The sequence below is a fragment of the Petaurus breviceps genome, unplaced genomic scaffold, assembly GCF_028583685.1.
Source record: "Petaurus breviceps papuanus isolate PSGF00001 unplaced genomic scaffold, PetGlider_PUasm1.0 90865, whole genome shotgun sequence".
Lineage (NCBI taxonomy): Eukaryota > Metazoa > Chordata > Mammalia > Diprotodontia > Petauridae > Petaurus > Petaurus breviceps.
The window spans coordinates 11796998-11808814 of record NW_027187367.1 but is presented as its reverse complement, the minus strand read 5'-3'; the positions used below and the strand labels follow the sequence as shown (position 1 = coordinate 11808814).

Sequence of the window (11817 nt, the reverse complement as noted above, 5' to 3'; positions counted from 1 at the left end):
CCTCCCTCCCTCCCTCCTTCCCTCCTTCCTTCCTTCCTCCCTTCCTTCCTTCCTTCCTCCCTTCCTCCCTTCCTTCCTTCCTTCCTTCCTTCCCTCCTTCCTTCCTTCCTTCTTTTCTTCCCTTCCACCTATTTTCCTTCCTTTCCTCCCTGCTATATGTAATAATAATACATACATATAACACATGTACACATATAAACATACATAGATAGATAGATATAGATGCAGAGATAAGTGTGGACCAGAGAGAAGGTCACCATGGAGGTGGTAGTTCTAGCATGTGGGGATACCCTACCTGGAGGAGCTAGGACTTGAGCTCTTATGCCAAGGTATATAAGACGGGTGGCACAACGGATAGGGTGTCAGGCCTGGATTCAGGAGGATGGGTCTTCCTGAGTTCACGTCTGGTCTCAGACGCTTACTAGTCGTGTGACCCTGGGCAAGTCACCTCACCTGCAGATACAGAGAAAAGCACTAGATGGCCCCTGTTTTCACAGTCTGATGGTAGAGACTGTATGTAAAAATTATTTACAAGCAAGATAGAAAAAGGATAAACTAATGGTCATCTCAGAAGGAAGGCACTAGAATTAAGTGGGATCAGTAAAGGCTTCCTATAGAAGTAGAATTTATGTTTTTATTTAATGTTTTGCTTTTTGGAGGGGGAAGGGCAGGGCGATTTAAGTGACTTGCCCAAGGTCACACGGCTGTTAAGTGTTAAGCATCTGAGGCTGGATTTGAACTCAAGTCCTCCTGACTCCAGGGCCAGTGTTCTATTCACTGTGCCACTTAGCTGCCCTGATAGAAGGTGGAATTTAAATGGGACTTGAAAGAAACCAGGAGGCAGAGAGAGAATTTCAGGCATGAGGGACAGCATGTGAAAATGTCTGGAACCAGGAGATAGAGAGTCTTGTTCAAGAAACATCCAGGAGGCCAGTGCCCCTGGACTGAAGACTACATAGGGTACGTAAAAAGTCCACAGAAGGTGTAAGAAGACTGGAAAGGAAAGGGGAGGCAGGTTATGAAAGTTATAAATGCCTAACAAAGGATTTTATATTTGTTTCTGGAGGTGACTGGAGTCTATTGAGCAGGAGAAAGACATTGTCTTGTGACTTAGGACATCACAACCTCTGTGAGTTTTACTTTCATCATCTGTAAAATGGGAATGATTGTAGTCCTACATTTCCTTACAGGGCTGCTGCAGGCTCAAATGAGATAATGTGTAAAAAGTTCATGGCAAACCTTTAAGTGCTTTATACAGGTGAGCTTTCATTATTATTCTTAGCTTTATTTTACAGCTAAGGAAACTGAGGCTTAGAGAGAGTAAACTATTTTCTAATTCTCACATGGTGGCAGAGGTCAAACTGAAATCCTCTTCTGACTTCAAGGTCTCAATGCCTTTTCCACCATGGTCTACCAGAAGAGCTATTCATCCACCTAGGGCCTGACTACTAACTATAGAAGGCAAACTGCCAATGGATGTACAATCTCAGCCACATTTTTACGCCTGGTGTTATTCATGTCCATCAGAGTTGGACACCAAGAGTAGATAACCATCATATAGTCTATCGTTTTTTTAATCTCTGTCTATCAAGTGTGTCCAATATGGAGAAAGTCTGCCTTTGTTCAGCTTGGCAGTAATCCTGGATATCTGCTTATGACTAACAGATTCTTTAGTTAGAGTTTCAACAGTACAGATTATCCTATTGTGTTTGTGGCTAATGTCAGCATTGCTATATTGTATTAGGAAAACAAAGTCATCTTAAGCAATAAAATATGACAGTGCCTCATGTCTCCAGTGCTCCTAGGGGGATGAGGTTTTGTATATAGTAGCTTTCTCCCTCTCACCTCACACTTGGTTTTGCACCTTGATAAATGTGTTGATCACTTATTACTGTGAAAAGATGTGTGATGTCGGGGAAAGAAATCTAGCCTGGGAATCCAAAGACTTGAGATTATTCAACAAGATAATGTTTGTAGAACACTAGATAATCGTGAGCTCTTGTGATCAGCAGTTAATTATAGGATCAGGGGTCTAGGGCAAGTTTTCATTCAATAGGGTCCAACTCTTCACAAACCCATCTGGGATTTTCTTGGCAAAGATACTAGAGTGGTTTGCATTTTCCTTCTCCAGTTCATTTTGCAGGTGAGGAAACTGAGGCAAATAGGGGTTAAGTGACTTGCCCAGCATCACACAGCTAGGCCAGATTTGAACTCACAAAGATGAGTCTTCCTGTCTCCAAGCCCAGTGCTCTATCCACTAACTGCCCCTACAAATGGAAACACCACCATCCGGCTCTCAGTGTGAGCATTTATACCTAGAAACTGACAAATACGACAAATCCAGTCTTGATTTATTGTTTTATTGATTGCCTTGACCGAAGATGGTGATAGAGAAAATGTTGATACAGATTAAGCTTAAAAGTGTGTCATGCATATGTTTTTCGAGGGGGATCCTTTAGTTAAATATTTACCAGCACACCCTAGCACAGGGGTGGGGAACTTGTGGTCTTGAGGCCACATGTGGCCCTCTAGGTCCTCAAGTGCTGCCCTTTGAATCCAAACTTCGCAGAACAAATCCCCTTAATAAAATAATTTGTTCTGTTTAATTTGGACTCAGTCAAAGGGCCGCACCCAAGTATCTAGAAGGTCACAGGTTCCCCACCCCTACCCTAGCATATAGTCTAACCCTTTCATTTTACAGATAAGGAAACTGAGGCAGGTTAAATAACCTGCCCAAGGTCACATAGAGAGGGAGGCTGTTAGGTGCTGCAAGATGTGCAATTTGACGATGTAGGCTTGAGCCCTGGCTGTAGCTCATTACGAGAGCCTTTTGGCCAAAAAAACAAACAAACAAAAAAACATCATTTACCCTCTGTGGGCCACAGCCTCACATTTTGAGCACAAGAGACTGAAAGAATGTTGGTGCCACAGGCAGAAATAATGATGCTAGTTGGTGTAACAGGCTTGGGGAGAAAGAGCATGAGCTTGAATTTGGACATTTTGAGTTCGAAGTGGCAGTCTGACTAACAAGAGAATATTTCTCATGGGCAACTGGAGATATAGGTGTGGACCTCAGAAGAGAGACAAGGGTTGGATAAATCAATGAGTGAATGAATGAAAAAGCCTCTTGTAAAAGGAGCCTTGGTTACTTCAGCGACTTCTTCCATGGAAGATCAATTATTGTCTTAGCTCCCTGGGTTCCTGAGAGACTAACGGACCCACCTCGGATCATACAGCTAGTAGAAGTCAGAGTTGGAGCTTGAACCCAGAATTTCCTGACTCCAAGAGTGGATCTATCCCCTTGGCTATATCACCACTCTAATCAGAAGATACTGAATTTAATCTAGCCTTTCCTCAATGAGTATAGCCATTATTAGGAAGATCAATTACTGCGTTGGCATGCCCTTAGTCTTGATTGAGTTGCCAATGTCTGTTGCCTCCTCACCCCATTTAAATGGCCCCAACTTGCCAGCTTTTGTGCATAACTGTGGCTGCTTGGAATAGATTTTCTTGGAATAGACCTCTCCCTGTTACACCAAGATATCAATCAAGTCGGTATCGATAATGTCAGAACAATGGTGGGATTCCATAGAAGGGATCTAACTAGGGGTATGTTAGAGTCAGCTCTAACAGGCTCTGGAGTTGATTGTTAAAATTCCCTTGTGTGCATTTAAAAACTCCAGAAATCAGGGAATGATTTATTGTTTTGTTGATTCTTTCGACTTAAGAAAGCAATGAAGAATATGTTAAAAATACAGATTAAATGTGTGTGTCTAGTGTACTTTTGAGAGCTAGTTAACCATTAAGCCTTCTTGGAAGGCTGTCAGCTCTCGCTCCTTACTGCTGTTGGGGTTCCTGTCTATAGCAACCCCTCCTCCAATACGAATGCTAAAATACAGTTCTGTATTTTACTTCCCACTTGAGGTGCATGAACTTTAATGCACGTGCTCTGAACCTTTTCTTCCCTGTGCTCCTCGGTTTCCAGCTGTGTTCCAGATGGCTGAGCTGGCAAGGTAACAAGAAGAATGATAATGCACGTTTACAAACCGCAGACCCTGGAGCTAGAAGGTCCTCCGAGATAATTGTATGGAACTTCACAGCTGATAAAGCGCTTTTCTGCATTTGATCTCACAGCATTCATTCAACATTTGACAAACATTTATTAGCCTCTTACAGCATGCAGAGAATTCTGGGAGGCATCACTGGAGGCACAGTCCCTGCCCTCAAGGAGTTTACATAGTAATGAAATCCTACAACTTTAGATACCACTTAACACAACCCCTTCCTTTCACAGACTGCAACCAAAGAAGGTGGGGAGGAAACCACCCCAAATGAGTGGCAAAGCTAGAACCTGGGCCTCCCAACCCCCAGCCTAGAGCTTTCTCTGTTATACCAAGATATCTCTCAAGTTGGTGTCAATAATGTCAGAACCATGGTGGGATTCCATAGAAGGGAGCCAGCCATGGGTATATTAGAGTCAGCTCTAACAGTCTCTGGAGTTGATTGTTAAAATTCCCTTGTGTGCATTTAAAAACACTAATTGATTCTTTGGACTTAAGAAAGCAATGAAGAATATGTTAATAACACAGATTATATGTATGTGTCTAGTGTACTTTTTTTTTTTTTTGGAGAGCTTGTTAACCATTAACCAGCATACCACTGGACCAAGTTACTGTTTTCCATCTGGTAACTCAGTAGGATATAGCCCAGGTATGTCTTAGAGTAGAGAGACCATATTGGCAGAGTACATGGAGTGCTGAACTTGTAGTTATAAAGAAGGTATGGGATGTGGGAAAAATTGGGACACTAATACATTGTTGGTGGAATTGTGAAGTGATCCAGTCATTTTGTAACAATCTGGAATTATGCCCAAAGAGTTATAAAACTGTATATGTCCTTTGACTCAGCAATACCACTATTAGGTCTGTTTCCCAAGGTGATTGGGGAAAAGGAAAAGAACCTATATATTCTTAAATATATATAGCAGTTCACTTTGTGGTGGCAAAGAACTGGAAATTGAGAGGATACCCATCGATAGGACAATGACTGAATAAGTTGTAGAATAGGATTGTGATGGAATAATGCTGTAAGAAATGGCAAATAGATTGATTTTAGAAAAACATGAAAAAACTTGCATGAAAGAATGAAGAGTGAAATGAGCAGAACCAAGAGAATGTTGTATATGGTAACAGCAATATTTTTTGAAAAGTAGCTGGGAATGACTAAACTATTCTGAGTAACTGCAAAGGACCTATGAAGGAAGATGCTATCCACCTTTAGAGAAAAAATAATAACAATAAAAAGATATTAATAGAGAAATAGAGATAATGAAATGATAAATAAATAATAATGATAGATACTGATAAATAGAACTATGCATAGTATAATTTTGTATATATTTATAAATCTGTGTCAAATGGTGATCTTCTCTAGTGTGGAGTGGGGAGGAAGGGAAAAAGATAGTTTGGAATTTAAAATGTAACCAAAAAAAAAAATTAAAAAAAAACTTAAGTTCAAAATGAATTTTAAAAAAAGATATGGATTCAAATTTCACCTCAATAATTTTCTTACTTACCTCTCTGTTCCTCATCTTTAAAACGTGTGTGTGGGGGAAATGCCCATAGTTCCTACATTGAGGGGCTGTTGTGGGCAACTGATGAGATAATATATGCGAAGCCATGTATAAATGTCAGCTTTTATTATCCTCATCAGGAAATGTCTTGCAGGCAGGGTAGCTCCCCCCTACCAGGAGATGTCTTCTCTATTAAGCATGGGATGATAACAACTCGAGTTTCCTATTGAGAGAAGAGAGTCTAGGTCTAGGCAAAGATGGATGTGGACATTTTGCCCAGTAGAGTTCTGGGAGTCTATGGGATTCTGTTCAATTCAATTCCAGTAGACTAGAAGCTCTTTGGGGTCAAGGACAGGTTTCCTTTTTCTCTCTGTGTCTCCAGCAAACACAAAACTTTGACATAGTACATACTTATTGTGTATTGGATTGCATTGGAATTCAACAACTATTAAAGATGATCTGTGTACACAACTCTGTATTGGGCCCTCAAGGCAGATATAAAGTTTAGAATGTATTGCCCTTGCCTTTGTGATAATAGCTTATATTGCTTTTTAGGGCTTGCAAAGGGCTTTTCTCAAGTTGAATCCTGTGAGGTAGGTGGTACAAGAATTATCATCCTCATTGGATAGGTGAGGGAACGCGAGCAGCTAGGTGGTGCAGTGGATAGAGCACTGAACCTGAAGTCAGGATGATCTGAGTTCAAATTTGGCCTCAGGGACTTGCTAGCTATGTGACCCTGGGCAAGTTACTTAATCCCTATTTGCCTTAGTTTCTTATCTATAAAATGGGGACACACTGGAGAGGAAATGGCAAACCACTTGGCTATCTTTGCTGAGAAAACTCCATGAACAAAATGTTCATGGGGTCGTGTAGAGTTGGACATGACTGGATGGCTGGACCACCATGGCAACAACAGGGAACTGAGGCTCAGAGAGTTTGGTGGTCATGGAGCTGTGAAGTGGAAGAAAGGGGACTTGAACTCAAGTCTTTTGACTGAAGATCTAGTACTCTTTCCATGATACTGCATTGCTTCTCACTGGATTTGTGGCCTAGTTAGGAGGTATGCAACATACATACAACATATATATATGCATATGGGGCCTTAGAAGGGACCAGAGAGACCATCTTTTCCAATATCTATTGATGGTGCTGCCATTTTCCTAGTCTTGTAGGCTCACAATTTGGAACCATCTTTTATTTTTACTTCTCCCTCACCCTGCATAGCCAATCAGTTGCCAGGTCTTGACATCTTGACAACATCTCTGGCAAACATCCCCTTCTCTTCACCCACAGGACCAGAAGTCATCCTTCAGGACCTGAGAAAGTGCATGAGGTCAGTGCAAAGAAAGTTGTGTGAAATCCAAGGCATACAGCCTGGGCAAATGCAAGGAGGTGGGAGAATGTCATGAATTCTGAGGAGCAGCAAGGTGCTGTGGATTCTGGGTTTGACTTCTGGCTCTGTTATTTCCTGCCCCTGTGTAACCTTTCCCCCCTCTGGACTTCAGATTTCTCCTCTATAAAATGAAGAGGTTGTACTACGTTGGCATCTGAGGTCTCTTACAGTAGGTCTGTGATCCTATAATCTGGTTCTATAGGGGCAGAAGAGAAACTTCCAATGAAAAGGAAGTTTAGGGAAGGTTAGGAACTTTTACACTTTTGTCTTTGTATATCTAGTGATAGCACAGTACCTGGCACACATTGGAGGTGGGTTTGGATTTGGAGGTGTGTGTGGGGTATGAATGGGACCAAGACCGACCCGATGAGAAAATTTCCCATACCAGTGCAGATCATGAAGATCAGCTCTGTCTCTGAAATTGATCCCCATTTTACAGATGAGAAAACTGAGGTTAAATGACTTGCCCAGGGTCACACAGCTCATAAATGTTTGAGTCTGGATTTGAATTCAGGTCTTTCTGACTCCAGGTCCAGTGGATAAGATCTCTTCCTTCAAGATGCATCTCAAGTGGCATCTTCCTGTCCCCACCCTCTCACCCCACACTGCCCACAGTCCACTTTTATTTAGATTATATATATGTTTTTATCTTTATATTCTCAGCGTCTAGCACAGTGCCCAACACAACACACAGTAGGTCCTCAATAAATGTTTTTTGATTGATAACAACAGCAAAAGTTTCCAATTGAGTGAAGAGCATCTGCCCCAGGCTAGGAGAGAGAAAATTTGAGGTCTTTGCCCTATGCCAGGAGAGAGATAGATAGATAGATAGATAGATAGATAGATAGAGATAGATCCAGGGACAGCCCACCTCCAGAGTGCTGGCATTCTGTGGAGGCTCCATCTCCTTCAGTTCATCTCACCAAACAGTAAGTGATGTGGTTGGTGAGAGACTTGGGTTCTTATCTTAGCTCAACCTCTAACTTAAGTATGGCCCTGGGTTATTTCTGCATCTATTAAATCCCACTTAGCAAATATTTATTAAGCATCTGCCATGGATCAGGCACCATAGGCACAAAACCAAGGACAAAAGGGTCCCGCATGGGGTTTCTATACTATCAAGGGAAACATCATGTACAGTGAATATAGAATATAGGTGTGTGTGTGTGTGTGCCTCGTTTTCTTTTTTTTTCTTTTAAACTTAAATATAAAATGAGAAAAGAAGAAAAAAGATTGCCATGTATACAGCAAAACATGAGAGAAGATTCAATATAAAACAATAGAATTCAATTTTAGAAAAACTTATATAATCACTACTACACATTATTTTCAAAGTTGCCCAGCTTTCTTTGCTTCCTTGTAGGTTTTCTTTTGGTCTCTGATGTGTACTTTGTACTTTATTTTTTCCCCTTCCTTCCCACTACCCCCGAAGAAGGCTACAATTAAGCCACAAGATATGTGTGTGTATGTATACATGTATATGTGTACATACAGATATGTGTATATGTATATATGCGTATATATATTTTTAATAAACATACATACATGGCCATACTATGTTTATTTCCACTTGTCTGTTTCTCTGAAGATGGATAGCATCTTCCTTCATAAGTCCAAGTCATGCCATGTTTTTCTAAATCAACCAGCTCATTATTTCCTACACCATAGCAATATTCCAGACCAATCACATCATATCTGAGAGATTGTCTTTTTGTGTGTCTTTTTGTATTTAAGTTAAATTGACTTTTTTTAAAAGGGTCTATTGCATTAATCCAGGTGAAAGTTAATGACAGTCTGAACTAAAGTGGTGGCCCTACGCGTAGAGAGAAGGGGATGTGTTACCAGAGATGATGTGAAGATGTTAAGACTTGTCAATTGATTGGCTACGTAGGGTGAGGGAAAACCAAGAATAAAGGATGATTCCAAAACTGTAAACCAACAAGACTGGAAAATGGTGGTGCCATCAACAGAAATTGGATAAGATGGTGTCTAAGGTCCCTTCCTGCTCTAAACATTCTGTACTCCTAGATCAACCAAAATCCAAATTTCTCCTCTCATCCATCTGACTTCTACCACAGATAAGACCTCAGGGCTGCTTTGAGCACCTATGGACAACCAGCTACTGGGGAAGTGTTTATTGAGAAGTGGGAGGGATAAAGAGGCCAAGTTGGATGCCAATTTACTTGAACATTCCTGTCCGCTCCCTGGCATTCATCTCCATTAGGGCCAGGTTCTTCTTGCCCTCTTCACCTGCACTTCTGTTCCACAGTCTCTTCCTCCTAGTCATGATCTTTCAAATCCCCCACTCCTACCTTTGGACCCTTTGCTTGTACCTCAGTGGGGGACACTCCTGAACCCTGGTGTCCTATATGACCACTCAGACTAGCCTGTAACATACCTAAATTTGACATGAAACAAAGAAACAAAAACCCCAACAAAACAACCCAATAAAGTCCAAACACTTATTGGACAATGAAATAGAAATATTATTTACCAAAGAAACAGTTTCACATCCAGATAAGAAATAACCTACACAGTTCTTTTCAGTTGAATAAATCTTAAAATCAGAATATAAGAGCGGGAAGCGACCCTAAAGTTCTTAAAAGGCAATCTTGTTTTACAGATGAAGAAACTGAGGCTAAAAAGAGCTAAAAATTACTGACCTAAGGTTACATAACAAGGTATTGACAGAGCTAGGCTTCCAACCCATTTCTGCTATTGATTTCTGTGTAACCTTAAGCAAAGTTAACACTTTAGAAAAAAAAAATGTATCCTTTGTCATTGACATTGGTGAATCTGGGGCTCAGTTGCAGTCTCTGGAAAGTCTGCTTTTCCAGGGCCCTGGCAATTTAATTTTTTCTCCAGAGAATGGGCCAGATCCTTGCTCTTCTCTCTCTCTCAATGTCTGATTTCTTCTTCTTTTCCAACAGGATGTTGCCACAATGCAGTTCTGTGCCAACAAGCTGGACAAGAAAGATTTCTTTGGTAAATCAGACCCCTTCCTGGTGTTCTACAGAAGCAATGAGGATGGAACGTGAGTTTCTTCCCAGCTCTCTTCCCCATTCTTGCCTACCTTCTGTGCCCCTGGAGTGGGCCCAGTGCTGGTGACATCACAAACCCTAAACGTTCTTTTTCCTGAGGCCCCTGCCTGGTGCTCCTTCTCAAAAAAGTGGGCTGGAGAGTTTTGTTTGATTGCAGTAGAAACCTTATTATAGTTATTCAGTCATTTTCAGTTGTGTCCAACCCTTCATAACCCCATTTGTGATTTTCTCCACAAAGATACTGGAGCGGTTTGCCATTTCCTTCTCCAGCTCATACTACAAATGAAGAAAATGAGGCAAACAGGGTTAAGGGACTTGCCCAGGGTCACACAGCTAGTAAGTATCTGAGGCCAGATTTGAACTCAGGAAGAGGAGTCTTTCTGACTCCAGGCCCTGCACTCTATCTGGATGTGCTCTACAATGTGGATGAAACCTTAAGAGAGAAACTAAGAGCTAAGTGGAAGGATTGGGAGATAGCATCAAAACCAAGAGCAGGGAAAGGAAGGAAAGACTCAGTGAACATTTATTAAGTGCATGTTATGTGCCAAGTAAAGTGCTAAATGCCGAGGATACGAAGGGCAGCAAAAGACAATCCCTGCCCTCAAGAAGCTTACATTCTAATCACGAGATCTTGGAATTGGAATTGGGGAGAACCTCTGAAGTCTTTCAGTCAAATTCAACCCTTTTATTATATATAAAGAACTGAGAAGCCCAGAGATGTTAAGTTACTTATTTGCCCAAGGTCATATAAGTAGTAAACAGCAAGATTTGGATTCAAACCCAGGTCCTTGAATTCCAAATCCAATGTTCTTTTCATTATACTATTTGGTAGCTCCTCCCCACTCCCACCCCCATACCTAACTGCTGCTCCCTGAGTTTGACTAGAATAGGCAGCTAGGTGGTACAGACCTGGGCCTAGATTTGGGAAGACTTGAGTTCAAATCCTGTCTCAGATATTTACTACCCATGAGATTTTGGGTAAGTCACTTAACCTCTCTCAGCCTCAGTTTCCCCATCTGTAAAATAGTATAATACCTGCAGGTATTGTTGGTGAGGATCAAAATGAATGAGTCTTGCAAACCTTAAAGTGAAATATAAATTCCAGCTATTGTTATTATTAAAAGGGGCCCATGTCTAATGTCCTTCTTAACTGAAAATTCTGTGATCCTACATAAGGGGAGCCTAGGTGTGTTTCACTTTAAAAGATAAAAAAGCCAATTTTAAAATCTGAACTTCCAAAAATGGTGAAACTAGTGGGTGATTATTTGCATTACAAAGGAATTCTTTGGTTCACCAAAGGAATTCACTGTAGGATTCCTTTAAATAATTCTTGTTGACTTGAATTTGGAAAGAAAAAAAATGCCAAAGTCATTTTAAAATATTGTTCAATATGCAAAAATTCTGTTTGCACCCACAAGAAAAATTATGTAAAAGCGAGGTAGGCCTGTGTTTAGGCATAGGTCTGGTGGGTTCCAGGGAGGTAGCGCGGCAGTGCCTGGAAGGCCAGGCCAGCCTGGCCTAGTGGTACATATTGCCTAGCCAAGTGTGGAGAACCACTGTGGGATCTTAGACACAGGAGTGACAGGATGAAAACAGAGTTTGAGGAAGATTATTCTGACAATGTGTGTAGGATGGATTGGAGTGGGGAGGGACTCGTGACAGGGAGAGAACAGGTAGGAGGCTGTTGCAGCAATCCAGGCATGATGTGATGAAGGCCTGGATGAGGGTTGTGGAGTGTGGTGGAAAGGGGGGAGGGGAAGGGAGTGAGAGAGGGAGGGAGGGAGGGAGAGAGAGAGAGAGAGAGAGAGAGA

The 11817-nt window shown here is 41.4% G+C and overlaps 1 protein-coding gene across 3 annotated transcripts in view; it reads left to right on the top strand.

Moving 5' to 3' along the window:
- Positions 1–11817, top strand: part of CPNE5 (copine 5) — a 220112-nt gene that overhangs the window by 119921 nt on the left and 88374 nt on the right. For all 3 annotated transcript variants that reach the window (XM_069073578.1, XM_069073577.1, XM_069073579.1), the window contains one exon: positions 9896–9999. In XM_069073578.1, coding sequence (XP_068929679.1) covers positions 9896–9999 — 104 coding nt within the window. The remainder of the gene's footprint in view (positions 1–9895; positions 10000–11817) is intronic.